The sequence below is a fragment of the Rhinopithecus roxellana genome, chromosome 15 (genome assembly GCF_007565055.1).
Source record: "Rhinopithecus roxellana isolate Shanxi Qingling chromosome 15, ASM756505v1, whole genome shotgun sequence".
In the NCBI taxonomy this organism is placed as follows: Eukaryota; Metazoa; Chordata; class Mammalia; order Primates; family Cercopithecidae; genus Rhinopithecus; species Rhinopithecus roxellana.
This window is the reverse complement of record NC_044563.1, coordinates 10,755,411-10,777,346: the sequence shown is the minus strand read 5'-3', so window position 1 is coordinate 10,777,346 and position 21,936 is coordinate 10,755,411. Positions and strand designations below refer to the sequence as shown.

At 46.9% G+C, this 21,936-nt stretch overlaps 1 protein-coding gene across 1 annotated transcript; it reads left to right on the top strand.

Moving 5' to 3' along the window:
* The first annotated feature begins 475 nt into the window (after positions 1-475).
* On the top strand, positions 476-17,221 carry PLAAT2 (phospholipase A and acyltransferase 2). Its single transcript, XM_010376665.2, has 4 exons — positions 476-604; positions 3,997-4,111; positions 10,953-11,221; positions 16,924-17,221. Exons 1-4 carry the CDS (start codon positions 596-598, stop codon positions 17,023-17,025), a joined length of 495 nt encoding a protein of 164 aa, XP_010374967.1. The 5' UTR covers positions 476-595; the 3' UTR covers positions 17,026-17,221.
* Positions 17,222-21,936: the final 4,715 nt, after the last annotated feature.

Genomic DNA, 21,936 nt, shown 5'->3' with positions numbered 1-21,936 from the left:
TTGGTGCGGAATGAGTGTTTCTGAACTGTGGGTGAGAGGCAGAAAGAGGAGTGGTTTCCAAACTGCTGTCCTAGCAGCCTCACTCTGTTTCCAGGGTAGAGGAATGTGCCTCCAATAACATGATTTGTCTAGGGCCATGGGGTTTGAGGTTGGTGGAAATGTCCGCCTCTCCTAGCAACCATCATTCCCAATTCGGAGGCCTGAGTCTCAGTCTCTCTGGGGCTCCTCTCTCCTTTTTGAAAATTTCCCCCATGGTCTCTGTCTCTACATCCTGCCTTGCCCCACAACCACTGGATCTTGCTTGTTCCACCTGAAACCTGGTGATTGTCAGCTCTGCCCCTGACCACACTGCCACTAAGTCCTTCTCAATCTATACCCTGAGCTCTGATTCCTCTTTTCTCTGACTGATTTTCATGCTCCCTTGCCTACTTGATATGTGCTCTGCCCCGTTTGAAGACGGAAAATTTTACATGAACCTTGGTCTATGTTCTGAAGTAGTTGTATATGGGCTGGGTCACAGGGAAAACGAAACTCAGAGCTAATTTAAAGCTGGACACAGAGTCAGCAACACACAAGACACCATCTTGAAGGAAGGATGGCTTTGGTAAGTTCCCAGAAAGGGTTTTAAAGCTTTGATTTGAGGAACAACCACCCTGTTAGTGGTGACTATGTGTGTTCTCCTTGTTGGTCTACAGCTCTGGCATGGAGGGCACATGGGCACACGCTGAGGTCTGGGGGTCTGGCTCTTTCAGACACCGTGGGAAGGAACCATGGCACTGGGTTATGAGCCCGGAGGGTCCCCAGCCTCAGTTACTGCATGGGGTCTGGTTCTACTGAGCCAAATTTGGATTTATGCTTTTCCAAGCCCTCCTCTGGCCACACTCCCAGTGGCTCCGCTAAGCCTCCTGAAGGCAGGAATGGTGGGCTCAGGGAGAGCAACCCTTGGTTCACCACACAGGCCACCTCCTCCGTCACCCCATTCTCAGTGGGTGGGATAAGCTGGGGAGGGAGGGTCCAGGGAAAGGGCTCCATCTGTGTGGGTGGTGATGGGGGCTGTCAGAAAGGGCTCTGTCTCCCTTGCCTCCAGGCAGGGCCAGTTCCTCTACATTCCCTCCTTCCCTCCAATCCCTTCTTAGGTTCCTTCTTCCTTCAGGCCCAATAGCAGCCACATTTCCCGAGTGCTCAGGGTCCAGATACCACGCTAAACACTTATTTAATCCACACCAGGTAGTTAATAAGCAATCCTATGAAGTAGGCATAATACTGCCAACTTCACAGATGGGGGGAATGATATTCTGGTAAGTATTAGAGAGGGGGCTGCCCAAAAGGCAGAGAGGGAATTTGAACTTATGAGGGTCTGACTCTAAAGCTTCAACTTAAAAAAGAACGAATGTATTTTATTTCAGGAGGAATATGTGAACACATTCACCTTATTTGAAAAACCAAAACTTTAGCCTGGGCAGCATAGTGAGATCCCATCTCTACAGAAAATATTAAAATTAGCCAGGGATAACGGTACGTGCTTATAGTCCTAGCTACTTGGGAGGCTGAGGTGGGAGGATCGCTTGAGCTGGGAAGGTTGAGGCTTCCTGCAGTGAGCTGTGATAGTGTCACTGCATTCTAGCCTGGGTGACAAAGTGAGATCACGTGTCAAAAAAAGCCAAAAGCCAAAACCAAAAATGATTAGTATAAAAGCTACTGTCCACTTTGACCATCTTTCCCATCTGTACAGCCTTTCCCCTTGGTACAGCTTGGTGTGTATTCTTTCAAATATTTTTCTATGTTTTTGCATACATATATGGCTACCTTACAAATATTGGTTTGTAGCTTTGGGGTTTGTTGTAGTTTTGAATTGCATTCCCTGAGGACAATTCAGTTAGGAAATGCTTGAATCTTTTCCTTTATTTACCAGCTATTGGAATAATACGGTGATTCTTTTCTGTCCTCCAAAGATGCCTACTGTTTTTAAAATATATTCTTATGAACACATGGGTTTTAACATATTTGATGTGTTTCAGTCTGTGTACAGTTATTATTATTATTATTTTTGATGCTCAAATTGTCCCTTATTTGGTCAAGTTGACTCTTGACCCCTCTAGTCAAAGGCTTTACTTTTTTTTTTAATTTCAAGATTTTTTGGGGGGAATATGTGGTATTTGGTTACATAAATGAGTACTTTAGTGGTGATTTCTGAGATTTTGGTGTACCCATTATCTGACCAATGTGTAGTCTTTGTTTTGTTTTGTTTTTTTTTTTTTTTTGAGATGGAGTTTCACTCTGTCGCCCAGGCTGGAGTGCAGGGGCACGATCTCTGCTCACTGCAACTCCTGCCTCCCGGGTTCAAGCAATTCTCGTGCCTCAGCCTCCCAAGTAGGTGGGACTACAGGTGCCTGCCACTATACCTAGCTAATTTTAGTATTTTTAGTAGAGATGGGGTTTCACCATGTTGGCCAGGCTGGTCTCGAACTTCTGACCTCAGGCAATCCGCCCACTTTGGCCTCTCAAAGTGCTGGGATTACAGGCGTGAGCCCCAGTGTGTAGTCTTTTATTCCTCACCCACTCCCACCCTTTTCCCTGAGTCCCCAGAGTCTGTTGTATGATTATTATGCCTTTGCGTCCTCATAGCTTAGCTCCTACTCATGAGTGAGAACATACGATGTTTGGTTTTCCATTCCTGAGTTCCAGTTCCATCCAAGTTGCTTCAAATGAAAGGCTTTACTTTTAACTCTAGCTCCCCACCAGATTCTGAGTTGACTGGCACTCTCGCCGCCCTCAGCAGCAGTTCAATTCCTTTGTGGCCTGGCTCAACTGAGTTAGGGGGAGGAGGGGTGCTGGCTGGCACCATAGCATACTGGAAACAGAACTCTTGTGGCAAGGGCTGTCTGCCAGCTGCCATTCTGGGTGTGGCCAGGGCAACATTCCTCCCACCCATGCACCCTCCAGAGGGGCACTGCCCTACCACCAACTCCAACCACACCCTGCCATCCCTTGCTTTAATTTTAGCCTGAGCTCAGACTTCAGCTGCCCTGGGCTTGCCTAGGACATTCTGGGATGGTTAAAGGCATTAATGTTGGAAACTTTCAGCCCTACCCTTCATTGCTGCTCTTCTACTTACTGGGCAAGTTACCTAACCTTCCTGAGACTCCATGTGCTCATTGTCAAGTGGGGGTAGTGATAGTTTTCACCCAAAGGAGCGGTGTGTCATGTGGGTCAAGTGTCCGCCTGCCTCTGACATGTTGGGCGTTGCAAGTCAGAGCTCTAGAACTCGTAGGAATCACTTGGGCTCAGGCTCATGGCAGGTGGCCCTTAAAGAGGCATTTTAGGCTTCCTTGGGAATCATGCAGTCACTTGCTGACAAAAACATACTCTGTGCGTAAAATGCACTCACATTCAGCCTGGGCACATTACTCCATCCTGTGCTGCACATTCATGAAAATCTCCCTTTTTTTCTTTTTTTTTTTTTTTTTGAGACGGAGTCTTGCTCTGCCACCCAGGCTGGAGTGCAGTGGCCGGCTCTCAGCTCACTGCAAGCTCCGCCTCCCGGGTTCACGCCATTCTCCTGTCTCAGCCTCCCGAGTAGCTGGGACTACAGGCGCCCGCCTCGTCGCCCGGCTAGTTTTTTTGTATTTTTTAGTAGAGACAGGGTTTCACCGTATTAGCCAGGATGGTCTCGATCTCCTGACCTCATGATCCGCCCGTCTCGGCCTCCCAAAGTGCTGGGATTACAGGCTTGAGCCACCGCGCCCGGCCGAAAATCTCCCTTAAAGATACTCTCTTCATCTCCTCCTTGTCCCCTGAAGAGCACTTTTTCAGTCCTGCAACCCCAGTAAATGAAGGTGCTTCCTACACATGTGAGCAGTGCTCCTTCCCTCCTGTTTCCTGCAGGTGATGAGCAGAGGGAATCTGCAGGCTGGGCTGGGGCTCCTTGCAGGTCAGGCCCTAGAATGTTTCCTGCAGATGACTTACCTCTGCCTGTTTCTGGTTTTTCTGTTGCAGCCTAGACCAAGACGAACACTGAGACCTGGAGACCTGATTGAGATTTCTCGCTTTGGCTATGAGCACTGGGCCATCTACGTGGGACATGGCTTTGTGGTCCATCTGGCTCCCCCCAGTAAGGATGGGTTCTCTTTTTAAGCACAAGGGTTGAGATCAAGAATGTGAAGAGATGCACAATTATGTGCTTGTCCTCACTTCAGGGTCTAGCAGAGTAGGCACTCAATACATAATGCTGAATGAATTGTGCTTTTTCCTGCTAGATGTAACAACTGCTATTCTTCTTTCGCAGTAAGTTGGTGGAGAGACTATTGACCTTTATTCCATTATAGAGTGGGGTTCAGTCTGACCAACTCATTGTGCTTGGTGAGCATCCCTCCATGGGATCTCCTATGTATTTGTTGTTCTGGAGGTACAAGCCAGGGTAAGAAGCAGTTACTTCCTTCAGACAGCTTACAACTGAGCGCATCGTACAAAGGAAGGAGCGCGTAGGCCTCCCAGCCCAACAGAACCAGTTTGGAATTGTGACTCCTCTGCTTACAGACTGTGTGCCTTGAGCATGCGTATTCACATCACTAAGTTCAGCTCCACCTTCTACAGAGCAGGGATGAGAATCCCTATGTCCCACCTCATGGAGGGATGAAATGAAGGAAGGTACAGGAAAACACTGGTGCAGGGCCTGGCCAGGGGCTAAAGCAACCTCCCTTTCCATCTGAAGCATCGTGGCATCAAAGAAAATGCCAAAATACTGGAAACTACTCAAGTGCAAGACATCAGGGGATTGGTCAAGTAAAATAGATATACCTGCGTATAATGGAATGCTATGCAGCCATTAAAATAGTTGTAGAGCAGGTGTATATATACACATTATACACATCTATATATACACACATAGATGTATATATATCTACATATATAGATGCTCTGAGTTTCACTTTCCCTGTGACCCAGCCCAAGTTTCTATGTGTATATGTACACATACAGATTTAACTCTTTTTTTTTTTTTTTTTTTTTTTGAGACGGAGTCTCGCTCTGTCACCAGGCTAGAGTGCAGTGGCGCAATCTCAGTTCACTGCAACCTCTGCCTCCCGGGTTCAAGTGATTCTCCTGCCTCAGCCTCCCAAGTAGCTGGGACTACAGGTACCTGCCACCATGCCTAGCTAATTTTTTGTATTTTTAGTAGAGATGAGGTTTCACCATTTCGGCTAGGATGGTCTCAATCTCTTGACTTCGTGATCCACCCACCTTAACCTCCCAAAGTGTTGGGATTACAGGCGTGAACCACCACGCCCGGCCCAGACTTAATTCTTACAGAGATTGTCATGATGAGTCAGTGACTGCTGACAAATATTTAAGACTTTTGAGAGAATACAGTGCATAACACGTATTATCAATATGACTAATAGGAAGATATGTATATATACACATACAGACTTGGACTGGGTCACCAAGGAAGTGAAACGCAGAACATCTATATATGTAGATATATATGCAACTCTTTTCAAGAGTTATAGAAATATTGATACTTATATATGTATATATACACATATATGTCTATATATAGACGTGTATATAAATGAAATCAAATCAAGTTAGAGAAATTTAAAAGGCTTGTTGCACATACAAAAGAACAGTTTTTGAATCCAGAGGCTTTTTTTTTTTTTTTTTTGAGACGGAGTCTCGCTCTGTCGCCCAGGCTGGAGTGCAGTGGCTGGATCTCAGCTCACTGCAAGCCCGCCTCCCGGGTTTACACCATTCTCCTGCCTCAGCCTCCCGAGTAGCTGGGACTACAGGCACCTGCCACTGCGCCCGGCTAGATTTTTGTATTTTTTAGTAGAGATGGGGTTTCACCATGTTAGCCAGGATGGTCTTGATCTTGTGACCTCGTGATCCCCCCGTCTCAGCCTCCCAAAGTGCTGGGATTACAGGCTTGAGCCACCGCGCCCGGTCGAATCCAGAGACTTTGAACTAAAATGACAAGAAGCTTGGTTCACAGCAATTATAGCTCAGTTTACAAAGTTACATAAATGAAGAAGTACATTGTTTTCTGTTGTGATTGACTACAGACTTACATCCTTTTAAGGTAGCAGTGCTGCATAAACTTACTTATTTGTATCTGAGTGGCGAAACTGTGAGGTCATGTTGACATGTGACTTTAAACAATTTGGATGTGCCCTGGTTACTAGGTCCAATTACAGGCTATAATAGGCTATAGGTCTACTTCTTCCTTGACGTTTTTGGGTGAGAAAAGCCTGATTGTTGCATTCACAAACAAACATGTAGAGGGCTCAGAATAGTTGGGTAGTCCTAGTGTGAAAGGATTCTGTAAAGTCTGTTTAAGTTCAGTAAAGGTTTTCTCATGTTTTATTTACCATGGAAGAAGTTCCTTAGTGCTATTTTTGGTTAGTTAATAGAGTGGAGATGGCTGGGCACAGCGGTTCACGCCTATAATCTCAGCACTTTGGGAGACCGAGGTGGGTGAATCACTTGTGGTCAGGAGTTCAGGACCAGCCTGGCCAACATGGCAAAACCCCATCTCTACTAAAAAAAAATTCAAAACTTAGCTGAGTGTGGTGGTACATGCCTGTAGTCCCAGCTACTTGGGAGGCTGAGTCATGAGAATCACTTGAACCCGGGAGGCAGAGGTTTCAGTAAGCCAAGATTGCACCATTGCACTCCAGTCTGGGTGACAGAGCGAGACTCTTTTCTCAAACAAAACAAAACAAAACAAACCATCAGATCTCATGAGATTCACTTACTATCATTAGAACAGCATGAGGGAAACCGCCCCCATGATCCCATTACCTCTACCTGGTCCCGCCGTTGACATGTGGGGATTACAATTCAAGATGAGATTTTGGGTAGGGACACAGCCAAACTATATCAGGCATGTTCCCAGTGTGTCACTATTCTAAACAGGCTACTGTTAATACTCTCCACAAGCCTTCTGGCATACACAAAAAAAAGAGTGGAGAGGCCAATAAAGAATAACTTGGGTTCCAGGACTTGCAATATCCTGCAAGCCTGAGGAGTCCTCTGAGTTGTCTTTCAGTTACAGATCAAGGAAAATTTGGATATTATTTATTCTTTCTGGGCACAGAAATATTCCTTTTTTAGATAAATTATGACCTAGATAACAAACCATCTCTTATGAAAGTTGAAGCTTATCTTGAGAGGTCTTATACCCCTTATAGGCTAGTTGTTATAAGAGATATGTTGCCGGGCGCGGTGGCTCAAGCCTGTAATCCCAGCACTTTGGGAGGCCGAGACGGGCGGATCACAAGGTCAGGAGATGGAGACCATCCTGGCTAACCCGGTGAAACCCCGTCTCTACTAAAAAATACAAAAAACTAGCTGGGCGAGGTGGCAGGCGCCTGTAGTCCCAGCTACTCAGGAGGCTGAGGCAGGAGAATGGCGTAAACCCAGGAGGCGGAGCTTGCAGTGAGCTGAGATCCGGCCACTGCACTCCAGCCTGGGCGACAGAGCGAGACTCCGCCTCAAAAAAAAAAAAAAAAAAGAGATATGTTGAGTAAATTTCTGAGTCCTCTTTAGATGAGGAACACAGAAACAAATCATCTACATACTGCATTTCTGGGAAATTTCAGGGGTTTTAAATTTTTATGTAAAACTTGTGAAAAGTATAAGGGAGCCTCAATAATACTATCCAAGTATACTGTTGACTTCTCCAAGTAAAATTAAAAAAATATTGACTTTCTCTGTCTATTGGGCTCCTAAAGAAAGCAGAGCATAAGTCCACAATGTTGACATGAGGATAGCTTAAGTTTTATTTATGGTTACAGCTAGCATTTTGGGGCAATCAGAAGAATTTTAAGTTTTTCGTTACATGATTATGAGTGGTCTAGGACTATTCAAACTATGGCCTCCATTTTAGTTTCTCTTTAGGTGTGTGCATGTGTTTAGTTTTTAAAAAATTAGACTTATTTAAGAATAAGTTACAAATAGTAAAATTTATCCTTTTTAGTATGCAATTCTATGAGTTTTGACAAATGCATATGACTATGTAACCATTACCATAATCTAGTTATAAAATAATTCCCTAATGTTCTCTGTTCAGCTGAACCCATGGAGTGGCCCGAAAAGTGGTGTCAGGGGAGTTTCTTCAGGGGACTGCCCCCAAAAATCCTGAGATGGGGCCATTCCAAAGAAAGAAGCACTAAATGCCAGGCTGATCAGTCCAAAGCATTTATTAGGCGAACTTATGTGCAGAGGGCTGAAGTGTCCTCTAATTGGACAGCAGGACAGTAGATGTTCTTCCCAGGAATGTCCAGAACAAGGGGGTTGGGTTATGAGGTTCACAAAAGGGTTTCAATAATTTGGTTCAAAGCTGGGATTAGTTTCTACGTGCTTAGCAACACATTGCTCTTTCAGCGTTTCATGCAACAACCTAAACCACTTTATCCACGCCAGGGAATGAATGTTAGAGGCTCCAGCTTGGGTTCAAGCCTGCAGAGGGCAACACGTAGCTAGTCGGGTCACAGAGTGTCAAGGCATTCTGTGTTAGTCAGGACAAAGAAAGAAAGTGGGGGAAAACTGGGGAACACTACACCTCATCCCGCGAAAATTCTCCCATGCCCTTTGTTGTCAACACCCATATATATGCTCACACCTCCAGTTCCTGGCAAGCTATGATCTTTTCTCTGTCCCTGTAGTTTTGCTTTTTCCAGAATGTCACATAACTGAAACCATACAGAATGGAGCCTTTTGTGTCCAATTACTTTAACTTAATGCATTTAAGATTGATGTATGTTGTAGCATGTGTTAGTACTTTGTTCCTTTTTATTGCTGAATAGTATTCCATTGTATGGATATACCACCATTTATTTATTCATTCACCAGCTGAATGACACTTGGGTGATTTTCAGTTTTTGACAATAATCATTAGAGCCACTATAAATATTCCCATGCATGTGTTTTTTTTTGTATGTGTGAACACAGATTTTTATTTCTTCTGGATATGTACCTAGGAGTGGGATTGTAGGGTCATATGGTAAGTGAATATTTAGTTTAATAAGAAACTGGCAAACTGTTGTCCAAAGTACCTCACCAGCAATACAGGAAAGGGTGCTATCTATTGGGGAGAAGGAAGAACCGCATCCCAGAACTGAGAGACTGAGGGGCAGGAATGGGAGAGTGAGAGGAAGAGGGGGAAGAGAGGGGCATGGGGGAGACTGACAGGTGGAAATAGGGGGTGAGATGTTGGAAGACTAGGGGCAGAGATAGGAAAACTATGGGGCAGAAAACAGAATCTTAGAAGCCAAGAAGGCAAGACATTGGCTTAGGGGATATAAAGGGGTAGAGATGGAGGAGACAGTGTATTTTTCTCATGAAAATGAATAAATTATTGGTGACATATTTTTATACCTGTATTAATCTTGTTCCCTCCAGCTCCCCTTCTTTTTAGGATCTGCAGTCCGTCCAGGAAAGACTGGGTGCTGACTCGTCTGTTTCTCTCCTTGGCAGAGGGTCTTTCTGGCCCCTATTCCTGCTCCTGTAGCTGGAGTGAGCTGGGACCAAGACATTTGTTTAAATGTCATTTTGAAAAGAAAATAAAAATCAGTAAAGGAAAGTGTGAATACACACCTAAGTTTAGAAGCTAGTCGTTAGATAAACTGGCTGTTCAGAAACTGACATGACAACAGGCTTTCTTTTAAGCTGGGCTGCTTCTAGCAGGGTCCATTGTAGACCCCTGGGTCCATCGGGCCCTCCCTGAGGGTTCCGGGTGCTGTCACTTTGCCTCTGTTTCATTTCAGCTTCCCAGGAGGCTGGGGTCCCTTTTAGAGGCCAATTGGAGAATTTAAAGCTGGAGGGCATGGACATCCCCTGGCCTAGTTCTTCTAATTTGAAAATGATGAAACCAGGGTCCCAAGATGAGAAGGGCTTTTTCTGAAGACACACAGTAAGAGAGCCAGGGCCAGAACCTGGGGGCCCTGGATGCCCGGGACAGGCTTCTGTCTTGTTCAGCTGTTTCCTTTCCTGTTGTTTCAAAATGCCACCCTCACCTACTGGAGCTCCCACAGCACCGTCTCAGGGCAATGGAGTGACATTTTCTTTTCTCTACCTTTTTGGAGACAAGATGTCACTCTGCTGCCCAGGCTGGAGCGTAGTGGCACAATCACAGCTCACTGCAGCCTGTAATTTCTGCGCTAAAGCAATCCTCCAGCCTTGCCTCTGGAGTAGCTAGAATTACAGGTATGTGCTGCCATGACCAGCTAATTTTTAAAATTTTATTTTTAGAGACAGGAGTTTTAGTATACGGTGCAGGCTGGTCTCCAACTCCTGGCCTCAAGTGTTCCTCCTGCCTTAGCCTTCCAAAGTACTGAGATTACAGGCACCTGGCCTGGAGTGACTTTTTCTAAGCCACAAGCTAGTGAGAGGCAGTTGGGACTATGGCCTGGCGCTCTTTTGCCTGCTCTGTTTGCCCTGTACCACTCTGCCTTGACTGTTGACTCTTTCAGGTGTATCTGAACTCACATGGTCCTTTAGAGCTCAGGTTATTTACTTTAGAAATGAGGAAACTAGAGCCTAGGGACCCATGGTGACTTCTCCCAAGTCACCCAGGCTTGGGTCTTCCCTGTTTTCAAGTTTGAGGCCAGGCAGGATGGACAGGTCCTTCCACAGCTCCTCCTTCTTTTTATTTTTATTTTTATTTTTATTATACTTTAAGTTCCAGGGTTCATGTGCATAATGTGCAGGTTTGTTACATATGTATACTTGTGCCATGTTGGTGTGCTGCACCCATCAACTCGTCAGCACCCATCAACTCGTCATTTACATCAGGTATAACTCCCAATGCAATCCCTCTCCCCTCCCCCCAGCTCCTCCTTCTTGATGGTGCTCGGGGCACCGAGCTGGCTTGGAGCACTGCTGGCTCCACCGAGCTTGGAGCCAGCCCTGAGCCCCCCAGGCCCTGCCCAGGACTGAACTCACTGTTTGCACAGGTGAAATTGCTGGAGCTGGTGCGGCCAGTGTCCTGTCTGCCCTGACCAACAAAGCCATAGTGAAGAAGGAACTGCTGTCTGCCGTGGCTGGGAGAGACAACTACAGGGTCAATAACAAACACGATGACAGATACAGGCCACTGCCTTCCAACAAAATCGTCAAGCGGGCAGAGGAGTTGGTGGGGCAGGAGTTGCCTTATTCGCTGACCAGTGACAACTGCGAGCACTTCGTGAACCAGCTGCGCTATGGGGTCTCCCGCAGTGACCAGGTGCATCTTCAGCCTGCGTCCCCTTCCCAGGAGCCAGGCCACTCCCTCAGCTGCCAGAGGCTGGGTCCCTGCTGGGGCCAGGGCGGGATGGAAATAGACATGAGCAAGACAAAATAGCAGATATGAAACCCCTACCCTCGAGGGTGTCACATTTGGGGTGGGGACAAGGGTGGGGAGATAGGCAAGTTGGCAATGTAGACCAGTGCAGTGGGTTGGGGGGGTGGCCACAGAAGGGAGTCACAGCCTGAAACAGCCCTCCACAGCCCTAGAGGCAGGCTTTATGATTCCCACTTTACAGATGGGGAAACTGAGGCTCACCATGCTTAAGTAACTTGTCCAAATTCATTGAACTCCTAGTTATTGAGTCTCTAGTCCATGTCAGCCATGGTGAAGAGGGGGGAGTTAAACCTACATGTGTTCTCTCCAAGGGCCCAGATCAAGGAAGGCTTTGTAGAAGAGGTAACAGCCGAGCCCAGCCTGATTTAATTATGTTGATTAATCTGAAAGAAAATGAGCTGGAGATTACCAGGGAATGGGAGCAATAAGGAGTGTAGGCAGAGGGAACAGCGTGAGCCAGGAAGGGGAAAAGCCCAGGTCATATTGGATAATTTTTTTCTGTAAAGGGCCAGATAGTAAATATCTTAGATTTTGTGGGCCAGGTGGTGTCTCTCTTATTACCCTGCTGCCGTAGCTTTGCAGCACAAAAGCAGCCACAGACAACATATAAACGAACAGGCAAGGCTGTCTTCCAACAAGTGTATTATTTATTTTTTACAAAAATAGTTCACAGGTTGGATTTGACCCATGGGGCATAGTTGGCCAACTTTTGGATACAGGCTCTCACAAACTTTTTTTTTTTAATATGGGGTCTCACTCTGTCACCCAAGCTGCAGTACATCACGTGGAGTTCAATCATGGCTCACTGCAGCCTCGACCTCCCGGGCTCAAGCAATCCTCCCACCTCAGTCTCCTGAGTGGCTGGAATGACAGGAATGTGCCACCATGCCTGGCTAATTTTTGTATTTTTCTGTAGAGATGAGATTTTTGCCATGTCGTCCAGGCTGGTCTTGAACTCCTGGGCTCAAGCAATCCGCTTGACTCGGCCTCCCTTGGGATTACATGAGTGCGCCACCACACTCAGTCCAAGACAACTTAAAAAACCACATATCCATCCCTTCATACATTCTTAGATGACATCAAACACTTAAAAAAATAATAAATGTAAAACATTTGTAAAGGGTGGATTTTGGTATATTGCATATTACATATTTGTGTACGTATTTTCTTCACAATCTTGGAGTTGCACATTTAGCTCCTTCAGTTAGGGAAAAATGTCTTCCGTGTAGTTTAAACAGTCAAGCCAGGTGTTATTTTCAAACCAATCAGCCTAATCAGGCTTATTTTGACATTCAGAAAAAAATTGACAATTTTTCAATTCAAATGAGTGTGTCAATGCATAGTTCCATGACAACCATCTCACTTTATAATTCTCATTCTAAAGCAGCAGACAGATGAGGCAGGAGCCTCGACGTGGTTGCACATTCCTTTCTGAAGCCTTCTCTGTTTACGAGCAATGCATTCTTGAATCCTCCCTTACTGGTGTCTAGGAGTGTTTACACCTTAGCCTGTGCACCACAGATTCAGGGCGTGGAAGGATTTAACTCTTAGGAGAAGGAGAGGTGATAAAAAGGGGAGATGGGCAAGGAAAATCCACACCTTCTGGAAACAAGTACCCCAGGAGGGAGGCCAGGCTATTAACTGAGAGCGTGCCAGGCCATGCTGGGCACTGGGGCATGGTGGGACATGCTCTGGTACTCAGTGGGAACCGTGCTGACAGGGTCTCCCCTCTGTTGAGCTGAGGAGGATGGACCTATCTCTGGATGGGAGGGGTGTCGAAAAGGGATTGGGGATGGGCTGCCTTATCATGCATCTAAAAGCTCTTCTATAGGCCATGCGGAAGCCACGAAATCAATCTGGAAGACCCCAATTTTAGGAAGTGGTTGGCCCTCTGCTGTGCTTCTGAGGGGGTCAGAACTCAAGCTGACGGGGAAGACTCAAGGGAGGCAGTTTTCTTTGATTTAGTTTGTCCCTTGTCCTTGAGCCTCTCTTGTTGAACTTCATCTGCTGCAGGTCACCCGTTAACTTGCCTTTCTTTCTTCCTCTCCCTCCTTCCTTCTCATCTGACTCTGTGTGTCTGGAAAGACCCTCCTCTGTCTGTCTCTAGTTCTCGCTCTGTAAGAAAGTGGACTTGTGAGAACTGCAGGACTCTTGGCACACAACGCCACCCAGCCCCTGCTCTAATAGATGACCAAGCTCTAGCACTGCTTCTAGCAAAATAAGACTGTGTCCATAGGATGACCCCAGCCCCATGATAAACGCCTGCCTAAGAAAGCTCTCTGTTGCCAGGAGAACTTACTGTTTGTTCTAACCAACACTGGACAGAGGCGCTGGCCCTTTCTTAGAGTGTTTATTTTTTATTTATTTATTTTATTTATTTTATTTTATTTTTTTTTGAGACGGAGTCTCGCTCTGTCGCCCAGGCTGGAGTGCAGTGGCCAGATCTCAGCTCACTGCAAGCTCCGCCTCCCGGGTTTACGCCATTCTCCTGCCTCAGCCTCCCAAGTAGCTGGGACTACAGGCGCCCGCCACCACGCCCGGCTAGTTTTTTGTATTTTTTAGTAGAGACGGGGTTTCACTGTGTTAGCCAGGATGGTCTCGATCTCCAGACCTCGTGATCCGCCCATCTCGGCCTCCCAAAGTGCTGAGATTACAGGCTTGAGCCACCGCGCCCGGCCTAGAGTGTTTATTAAAAAGGACTTATAATTATGAATCCTTCCTCTGTCGCTTTGAAACATACATACAGTCATCTCTTGGTATCCATGGGTGGGGGAGGGATTGATTCCAGGATCCCCTGAGGACACCAAAATCCATGGATGCTCAAGTCCCTTGTATAAAATGGTGTGATATTTGCATATAACCTGTGCACATCCTCTCATGTACTTATTTTATTTTAGAGACAGCATCTCACTCTGTCACCCAGGCTGGAGTGCAGAGGTGCTCCACTGATATGTGACCTCAGCTCATTGCAGCCTCGACCTTCCTGGGCTCAGGGTATCCTCCCACCTCAGCCTCCTGAGTAGATGGGACTACAGGCACACGCCACCACACCCGGCTAATTTTTGTATTTCTTTTTTGTAGCAATGGGGTTTCACCACATTGCCCAGACTGGTCTCAAACTCCTGGGCTCAAGTGATCCACCTGCCTTGGCCTCTCAAACTGCTTAGGATTACAGGCATGAGCCACTCATAATTACTCATAATACTCAGTGCAATGTAAATGCTATGTAAATAGTTATATTGTATTTTTAAAATGTGTATTATTTTTTATTGTTCTTTAAAAAACTTTTTTTCTAAATGTTTTCAATCCACAATTGATTGGATCCATGAATGTGGAATCCATGGATATGGAGGGCTGACTGTATATCTCTTACAACTCTGAAGCGTCTTTCTCAAGGACCTGAGATCCAGTCCTTTGAAATATAATCATCAGGAAGGATAGAGCCTTTGTCCCCATCTCTGTGGGAGGGTAGAATCCTAACTTTGATCATTGCCAGCTAGCAGACACAGCTGGCCTCGTCGTGTATTCAGGGACTAACCCTTTGTAATATTTCATCTCCCTGACTCTACTGAGCCCTTGCTCACCTGTCTCCCTACTCCTCCATCTCCTTTTAAAATGTCAGTCACCTCTGCACAAACTGGAATGGAGCTCAGCTCTTTCCCTGCTGTCAGTGAGACTGAATCAAATCTGTTTTAAGTTATGTCTGGCTTTGTTTATCTTTGACACTTGGAAATGATTCTGAGTGTACTTGAATAAAATGGTTCTTTTTTCCCCTTTCTTTTCCCCAGTCACTCACATGCTTTAAATTCATTGATACTCCACAGAAATCTGCTGTTTGGTTGCTGGTTTAAATATTTGCCTCCCTGTCTGTGAAGGGCTTAAGTGCCCCTGTTGGGAAGTCAGGCAGATCTGAGCCTTGTCACTCACTTGTCAGCTGTGTGGCTTTGCGTGAGTTTTTTTTTTTTTTTGCTTTTCTTTCTTTTTTTTTTTTTTTTTTTTGAGATGTAGTCTCACTCTGTCACCAAGGCTGGAGTGCAGTGGCGTGATCTTGGCTCACTGCAACCTCTGCCTCCTGGGTCCAAGCAATTCTCCTGCCTCAGCCTCCCAGGTAGCTATGATTATAGGCACCATGCCTGGCTAATTTTTGTTTTTTTTTTTTTTTTAGAAGAGACGGGGGGGGGGGTCTCACTATGTTGGCCAGGCTGGTCTCGAACTCTTGACCTCAGATGATCTGCCCACCTCAGCCTCCCAAAGTGCTGGGATTGCAGGCGTGAGCCACTGCGCCTGGCCTTTGCATGAGTTCTTTACACTGTCCATCCTCAGTCTCCTCTGGAAAGTGGGAATTAGAATCACTACCTCCTAGGGTTGTCAGGTAGATTAAAAAAATACTGGGCCTGGAGAGTTCCCAGCACAGTGCTGATATCTAGAAAGCAGCCATTCTCACAGTCTTCACCCCTACCCCCCACCCCATGTTGTTTCCCCCAGTCGCTCCAGTGCTGCTCTCTCAGAGACAGTGGTGCAGGCAGGGGCGGACCCACAGGATCGCAGCAGGCTGTCTTGGCTAGCTCCCAAAAGCTGTGCCAAGCACACCGACCCTCAGGGGTCAGCCTCACATCTCTACGGTTGTTTCAGCGTATCCTCTTCCTTCTGCAGAACCATCTCCTGCCAGCACATAAGTGAGGCAATCTTATTTATTACAGCACACCCTCAGCGCTCCTCACAGTCCAGCATTCATTCAGCAGATGAATTATGAGTGTTGACTCTGTGCCTGGCAGTGGGATCAGCACCTGGGACATTGAGACCCATCCAGGCGAGGTCCCTGCCCTCAAGCCTTGGGTAGTGAGAGTTCCCAGGGGTGATTTCCCAATTTTACATCTGCCTCAAGGGCCCCAGTTGGCCAGCCCTGACCTAGAACATCTGGGCACTGCCCCTCTGTCCTTGCCACAGCCACACTCTGGGGGTTTATTATGCTTTTTCCTTGAATTATTATTATTATTTTTTAAGACAGGGACTCACTCTGTCACCCAAGCTGGAATGCAGTTGTGTAATCTTGGTTCACTGCAACCTCCGCCTCCTGGGTTCAAGTGATCTTCCTGCCTCAGCCTCCTGAGTAACTGGGACTACAGGTGTGCACCACCACTCTCAGCCTTTTTTTTTTTTTTTGTATTTTTTTGTAGAGATGGGGTCTCACCATGTTGCCTAGGCTGGTCTGGAACTCCTGGGCTCAAGCGATCGGCCCATCTCGGCCTCCCAAGGTGTTTGGATTGCAGGTGTGAGCCACGGCGCCCGGTCTCTTATGCTTTTAATACCCACAGGGTGTATCTGGTTTTCCTTCTTTGACTCTGTGTATATGACACCTATGGCTTTGTTCTTCCATTCGTTCTGTGCCCAGCAGACATCTCCACTCCTCTTTCCTGGGTGGCCTGACCTCTTGGCATCCCCTCTCCCAGCCAATATTTGTTCCCTCTGTGATTCAAATGAAGAGGACTGGGCCAGACCAGTCTTTCCTGAGCTGTAGTTTCCTGGTGTATGTATCGTGGTCCTGCCCTGATGCTGAGTGTGCTCTGCCTTCTCTTCTGCTGCAGGTCACTGATGCAGTCACGACAGTAAGTGTGGCAGCAGGCGTGCTGGCTGCTGCAGGCCTTGTGGGGTTGCTGCTGGCCAGAAGCAAGCGGGAAAGGCAATAAATCCAAGAAATTGTCCCAACAACAACCAATTCTTATGGAGGAATATTATTTAGCCAGCAGGAGTGGAGTTTGGCTTACTGATTTTACTGTTTTGTGTTCATGAATCTTTATTTTAATGGAGTCAAAAGCATAGGAAAATTTATTTGGAAATGCAGCTTAGTATGAATTCTATTAAAGACATAATTGGGCTCTGCTATGGACTGAATGCTTGTGTTCCTCTCACATCCAGATTCATATGTTGAACTCTAACCCACCTGTGGGATGGTGTTGGAGGTGGGGTCACTGGGAGGTAATTCGGTTGTGAGGGTAGAGCCTCTAGGATGGAATTACTGTTCTTTTTTTTTTTGAGACGGAGTCTCGCTCTGTCGCCCAGGCTGGAGTGCAGTGGCCGGATCTCAGCTCACGGCAAGCTCCGCCTCCCGGGTTTACGCCATTCTCCTGCCTCAGCCTCCCGAGTAGCTGGGACTACAGGCGCCGCCACCTCGCCCGGCTAGCTTTTTTTTTTTTGTATTTTTTAGTAGAGACAGGGTTTCACCGTGTTAGCCAGGATGGTCTCGAACTCCGGACCTCGTGATCCGCCCGTCTCGGCCTCCCAAAGTGCTGGGATTACAGGCTTGAGCCACCGCGCCCGGCCGGAATTACTGTTCTTATGCGAAAAGGAAGAGTCCAGACTGGGCACAGTGGCTCATGCCTGTAATCCCAGAACTTTGGGAGGCCAAGGCGGGAGGATCACCTGAGGTCAGGAGTTCAAGACCAGCCTGGCCAACATGGTGAAACCCCATCTCTACTAAAAATACAAAAATTAGCCAGGTGTGGAGGCAGGTGCCAGTAATCCCAGCTACTCGGGAGGCTAAGGTATGAGAATTGCTTTAACCCGGGAAGCGGAGGTTGCAGTGAGCCAGGATCATGCCATTGTACTCCAGCCTGGGCGACAGAATGAGACTCTGTCTCAGAAAAAAAGAAAAGGAAGAGACCAGAGCTCACGCTCTCTCCACCACATGAGGACCTAGTGAGAAGGTGACTGCAAGCCAGGAAGATTCTCCAGGTGCTCTCAGCATAACTGTCACCCTGACAAGTGGCTGCCGTGAACACTTACTCCCTCCCTCCCTCCACCGCCCCAGGGAAGCACAGGTCTCCCCCTGGAGAATGCTTGTGGGGTGCATCCGCCATCTTTGGTTGCACCAATTTCTTCATAGGAAGTGAGAGAATGGGGGGCTGAGCAGCTCCTGACCTATCTGCCCACAGCTTCAAGCTTGCACTGAGTGATGCTGCTCCAAGGCCTGAGCCTGCGAAATCTGCAGTGGGCAGACAGGAGCTATCCTGGGACATCAAGCAAAGCAGCGGGTGAGACTGCCCATGCAAGTCTCATCAGAGAACATTCCAGTGGCCTGGCCCAAAGAACTGACTTTTGGGTCAAATTGACTTGAAGGGAATCCAGAACCTTCGCTTAGTGACTGTGTGACCTTGGGTCACTGGCTTAGACTCTGAGTCTAGTTTCCCTTTCTGTCCACACAGTATTAAAACTGCTCACCTCCCGGGAACTATGGAGAGCATGTAGCCTGAGGATGTGGCTAGTGATTTTGACTTCAGAGTGTGTAAACACAGAACAGCTGTTGTGGTCAATTTGGGCACGTTGGCCAAAACAGAGATGGCAGGAGAAGCTGTGTTTAATATCCCTTTCTTTGATAAGCTGGAGCCAGAGCCCAGGGCCCTATCCCTGGTCCTTGTCCTTCCACATTGCACTTTCATGACGGCTTCCTTCTTCTCCTATGTCTTGAGTGCCAAGGGTCAGGGCTCTGCAGGAGAGGCCAGGTCCAACCATAGGACTTCCTGATGGTTTGAGGAGATCTTTGCAGGAACTAAGACCCTCCCTACTCATGTCTTAAATTAGTTTCTCTTACCCCAAAATGAGACTTTAAGCCGCCCAGGAAAGAGGATAATAGGGCAGGCAGCACTGGGAGCTCCCCTGCTCCTCCTGCTCCTCCTATGTCCTGGTTGTCTCAGATCCCAACCACCTTCAGAGCACTTTCTGGTGGATGCACATAAGCAAAACATTTCATTGTCCATGAGGCAAGGAGGGCAGCACTAGGGCCTCTCTGTGTCCTGCCAGCTGTCCCGTCACTCCTGGGTGGGGAGAGGGATGCTGTCTTCGAGAGTGACACAAACAACAAAGGACAATCCAGTCCTACCACACACAGCCCAGGATTCCTGTTTCTCCAGCACCAATCAGTTTCTTAAAACTTTCTTGAGCTGAAAAACAGCTTGTGGAAGGAGTATATGCATGCTCTCTTCAGCCACTTTTATTTATTTATTTATTTTTTGAGACAGGGTCTCTCTCTGTTGTCCAGGCTGGAGTGCCGTGGTGCGATCTTGGCTCACTGCAACCTCCGTCACTGGGTACAAGTAATTCTTGTGTCTCAATCTCCTGAGTAGCTGGGACTACAGGCACCTGCCACCATGTCTGGCTAATTTTTGTGTTTTTAGTAGAGATGGGGTTTTGCCACGTTGGTCAGGGTGGTCTCGAACTCCTGACCTCAGGTTATCCACCTGCCTTGGCTTCCCAAAGTGCTGATATGACAAGTGTGAGCCACCGCACCTGGCCTTCAGCTACTTTTAATCTTAGCAAAAAGATTTGCTGGCCGGGCGCGGTGGCTCAAGCCTGTAATCCCAGCACTTTGGGAGGCCGAGACGGGTGGATCGCGAGGTCAGGAGATCGAGACCATCCTGGCTAACACGGCGAAACCCCGTCTCTACTAAAAAATACAAAAAACTAGCCGGGCGAGTTGGCGGGTGCCTGTAGTCCCAGCTACTTGGGAGGCTGAGGCAGGAGAATGGCGTAAACCCGGGAGGCGGAGCTTGCAGTGAGCTGAGATCCGGCCACTGCACTCCAGCCTGGGCGACAGAGCGAGACTCCGTCTCAAAAAAAAAAAAAAAAAAAAAAAAAAAAAAGATTTGCTGAGACCAAGGACTGTCCAGAGGTGGTACAACCATTTAATGAACTTATGAAAAAATGAAGTATGCTTTTGTTACATATATATGTATATTATATATAAAATATGTAGTATATATGAGTGTGTGTGTGTGTGTATATATATATATATATATTCCACATTTAGTGAAATCTAGTTCATGGAAGTCAGTCCAGAGAGGTCTGGAACTGGTTCAGTGTATTTCTCAACTTCACAGCAACACAATCCCGGTGTGCATTAACTTTCGGTGGCCACAACATTTTTTTGAGAAGAGTGGTCATGGTTTATATTTTTATTTTTTTGAGAAGAGTGGTCATGGTTTATATTTTTATTTTTTACTTGTACTGTTTTTGATCATAGCTCACTGCAGACTTGAACTCCTAGGCTCAAATGATCCTCCCGCCTCAGTCTCCTGAGTAGCTGGGACTACAGGCACACACCATAAGTGTTAAAGAAAGAGGAAAGAAACACAAAAAGGGGCTCAACCGTCAAGACAGGTTTATTTAGAGAATAAACCTGAGAGGAGCTTCTGGTTGATTTTGGTCATGAGTGTTCTAACGGACTAAGGATATTTAAGAGTTTAGGAAGTGGGAGGATCATTGTAGGTTTGGAATGTTTCTATGTGAGGGAAAGTTTACTGTAGGGTTAGAATGTCTCTGGTCAGAGGGGAGGCTATCTTGGTGTTGGCATGTTTCTGGTTGGAAAGGGTTTTATCTCAGGGTTGGAACGTTCCTGGTTATCCTGGGAGTTGGTTTCCCAGCATAGGAAATGTCCTGGAGATGATGTTCTGGGGCTGGATTTAGGCAGTTTTTTTTTTTGTTTGTTTGTTTGTTTGTTTGTTTGTTTTTAGATGGAGTCTCGCTCTGTCGCCCAGGCTGGAGTGCAGTGGCCGGATCTCAGCTCACTGCAAGCTCCGCCTCCCAGGTTCACGCCATTCTCCTGCCTCAGCCTCCCGAGTAGCTGGGACTACAGGCGCCCGCCACCTCGCCCGGCTAGTTTTCTGTATTTTTTAGTACAGACGGGGTTTCACCGTGTTAGCCAGGATGGTCTCGATCTGCTGACCTCGTGATCCGCCCGTCTCGGCCTCCCAAAGTGCTGGGATTACAGGCTTGAGCCACCGCGCCCGGCCTAGGCAGTTTTTTAATTAACGGCAACATAGAATGTTGATGTTTGTCCAAGATGGTGATGCTCCTGCTGTCATGCACCACCACACCTGGCTAATCTTTTTTTATTTTTAATTTTTATTTTTTTGTAGAGACAAGGTCTTACTATGTTGCCTAGGCTGGTCTTGAACTCCTGGGCTCAAGAGATCCTCCTTTGGTCTCCCAAAGTACTGGGATTACAGGTGTGTGCCCCTGTGCCCGGCCCTGTTTTCCTACATATTAGTTAATAAATTTGTTAATTAAATAAACCACTATCTTTTTTTCCTTTTTGAGAGATGGGGTTTCACTATGTTGCCCAAGCTGATCTCGAACTCCTGGGCTCCAGTAATCCTGCCACAGCCTCCCAAGTAGCTGGGATTACAGGTGCATGCTACTGTGCTTGGCTTGTAATCCATCGTCTATCAAGCGGTTATAGAAAGTTAAGCATTGTACTTGATGCTGGGGTCCCAGTGGTACCAAACTTGGACTGTTCCAAAAATACTGGCAGGGAAAGGCACATTAGTAAAATAACCACATGGATCAGTGTTCACTGCAACTGTGAGAATCACATGAAGTGCAGACACATGGACATCTGAGACTCCTAACGGGGATCTGACCTAGTCATGGAGGTCAAGCACACCTTGGAAGGGCCTGGATGTTCCCATTGTCCAGCATACTGGAACGATTGATCCTAGACAGGCACTGAAATCTGGGGAGGTGAGCCTTAGATCACAAGAAGTGAGAAAGCCTTCTCTTGCTGTGCCTTCTGGTTTTTAGACCTGGACTCTGGGTAGAGCAGC